The sequence below is a fragment of the Sinohyriopsis cumingii genome, chromosome 8 (genome assembly GCF_028554795.1).
Source record: "Sinohyriopsis cumingii isolate HCF-2022 chromosome 8, ASM2855479v2, whole genome shotgun sequence".
Lineage (NCBI taxonomy): Eukaryota > Metazoa > Mollusca > Bivalvia > Unionida > Unionidae > Sinohyriopsis > Sinohyriopsis cumingii.
Window position 1 is genome coordinate 88,060,465 of NC_142968.1, and position 3,005 is coordinate 88,063,469.

The following is a 3,005-nucleotide window of genomic DNA, read 5'->3' on the forward strand; positions in this document are numbered from 1 at the left end:
TCGGTTGCAGAAATTGTCCTCCTTTTTCAAATCAAATATAAAATCCTATCTGACCAGAGTGTCTCCCGGTCTCCACATCAACGGCTATTGGACAGGGCAACATATACATGTATATTCACGTTACGTTGTGCGATTTAATGCAGCTACGAGAACGCAAAGAGGATTATGGACGTCTGGTTCAATAACAAATTGTATTTTGCATCTGTTCATATCTACAGGATGTAGCCAAAAACTAGTGGATGTGTTCTCTTCGTGTCATTATTTACAGCAACTGACTCTTTGTCTATATATCAGTTAAAGGCATATTACGATGACGAAATAAAGTCACACATTGCCCGTTATCATCGCTATCATGTACTAAGTACTAACCCAAACACCGCGATTGATAAAGAGATTGACATTACATATTTACAACAATCTGAAATTCTCTAACGTTTCAGATTAAAAGTACGTAGAAAACTTACCAGAGGCGAAAATCACAACAAAGTATATGATATCCATATTTGCAATCAGAATCATAGGAATCCTAAAATAGAGATCATGCATTTAGTGCGTTGTGTTCGTCAGGCATTTATCTACACTTCAGTGTCAGTAAGACAGCACGTACTTGACTTGTGACATGTTCCGCTTCTAGCTTAGTCACAGGTGTCCACCTCGAGATACAAGAATTTGTATTCCTAACCGTCAAAACCTTTACTTTTGATTAATATGTAGAGTGAGAATTTTTAAAAATAAAGTAGATCTTATTTCCGCTGATTGTAATCATTTGTATACACTCGCATTACTGTGTGTATTATGTTATGGTTATGCCCATCCGTCATTCCGTCAGTCCATCTTTGCTGTTCCTGCCCGTAACCTTCTTATCATGTACCCAGAAGTATATCTTGACAGGATGATGTGTCCGCTATATAAAAAATCCGTTGTTTAAATGTCTACGTCAGATCATGGGAGCAATACATTTCTAACTGTTACTATGTCTTTTCTCTAATTTTGATCACACTTTGAGCACAGTTTTGTTCACATATAGTTTCGTTCCTATTGCAAATATATCATCACTTTACTTCTCCTACTTTTGTATTAGCTCCATTGGTTAGATCATGGGGTCAATATTTAGGTCCGTATTAGACAACTTTGGGGTATAATTCACCTATAAAGTATTTTTTTTAAATCATGTCATCATTAAGTGTCTGGAACATGTTCCATTCTGTTATTATTTATGCGAAAGATTGTCATAAATTAAACACAGAAGACTTCGACATGATTGTTAGCTAATTAAACGATTTCCTTGTTTTTAAAAATACTGCTAATTTAATAATGGGTGTTCATTGGGTGAACAAGAAACCTCAAAGCAATTTCTCGTAGACTGTACAAACTATTTTACTATCGGAACAGAACGATTGGAACATCGTCTCTCTCTATATAGACATAACTTCGTTATTACCTATTAAACCCTTTGCAACACGTTTTGGTCAACTCGGATATATGAAAGGCTGTCCAAAGGTACATAAGAGTGTCTAAGAGATTTACTCAATCACTATTTGTGCATTTACACTAATCTGCAATATAGCTGGTACGTATTGAGTTGCTACATACCACATGACCTGAAGGTATAAGTCATTGACCCTCCTCCTCCACTCCACCTCACCCCAACCCCATTAACACCTACATTTTCACATATTATCTTGAAATTATAGTGGTTGATATTATTATAATAGTGCATGTATTCTAGCTTTTCCAAAACTGTAGCAATCTTCTACCTTTTTCTCTACTCCCGTTGGCCACATTATCAAAGTAAAGAATGTTGTGAACGAGGAGACAATTCTAAACTTGTTTGTTCAATCTTTTACATCTCTTGTTTGTTCTTTATGTATTTTCCATAATAACGTCTGAAATATAAATATTGTTTAAATCGTCATAGGCATATTGTAGTGAACATTTTCATTTTTATATTTTATGTTTTAATTATTATTTCAGCTGCTTCACTACAAACTTAGGATAGTGTGTGATACAATCGGCATTATCCTTAGAATTTTTTGTACTCTTTGGTTTTCTTATTGGATGGGCATGGAGTTGTCCGTTTGTGTTATATTATTTGATGAGCCACTGGGTTGATTATACTGGTGCAAGGGTAATAGGGTTGTCCATTTAGTTTTATCTATGAATGGGCCACGAAGTTGTCCCTTTGGTTATATCGCTGGATGGGCAATGGGGTTTTCCGTTTGGTTATATCGATGGATGGGCAATGGGGTTTTCCATGTGGTTATATCGATGGATGGCCCGTATGGTTATCCTTCTGTTTATATCGGTGGATGTGCCATGGATTCTTCCATTTGGTGATATTAGTGCATGGTCCATTGGGTTGTCCTTTTGGTTATATCGTTGCACGTGGCATTTGGTTATCCCTTTGGGTATATAAATGGAAGGGGCATGGGTTCAATACTTGTGCACATCCGATTACTGTATTTCGATATTGAATAAACTCTCAATCAGTTCACTTAACAGATGAAACTGTATGACCTCCACTTGACTTGTTCCTATTCCACCGTTTCTCAGTGTTTACGTTCATGGATGGGACCATTGAGCCAAATATCCAATGCACACATCAAATATGACATCACTGTCTTGCCTCTCACCTTGTACCACTCCAGCTCTTCGGTTTTGTCCTTTGGATTAAGTTTAGAGGTCTAACAATATGAGAAACGTTTAAAACAAATATTTTGAATCTAACGTACACCCTATATGAATATGTAACATCATCTAATTCTATTACGTCCTAAAGCACTTCTCCCTTTGAGTCATACCCCTGTTAGGTGTCGGTGTAGAAAATATAATTGTACCCTTTTAAATCTTTTCCGTTCATCTCAGGAGCATATCATATCTTGTATATGTATTGAAAGCCAAAAATTAAATACAATATGAGGGTAAGTACTTTTTGTTCCATCACTGGACTTTACATTACACAATCTTTGGATGTATGTTAGAATTTCAGATGAATTTGGTACAGG

The 3,005-nt window shown here is 36.1% G+C and overlaps 1 protein-coding gene across 1 annotated transcript in view; it reads right to left on the bottom strand.

Annotated features, from left to right (window-relative positions):
• The window catches only part of LOC149794090 (uncharacterized), a 36,447-nt gene extending 35,574 nt beyond the window's left edge, over window positions 1-873 (bottom strand). The window contains exon 1 of the mRNA XM_089966518.1: window positions 465-873. Coding sequence (XP_089822644.1) covers window positions 465-546 — 82 coding nt within the window. The 5' untranslated portion in view covers window positions 547-873. The remainder of the gene's footprint in view (window positions 1-464) is intronic.
• Between the last annotated feature and the right edge of the window lie 2,132 nt (window positions 874-3,005).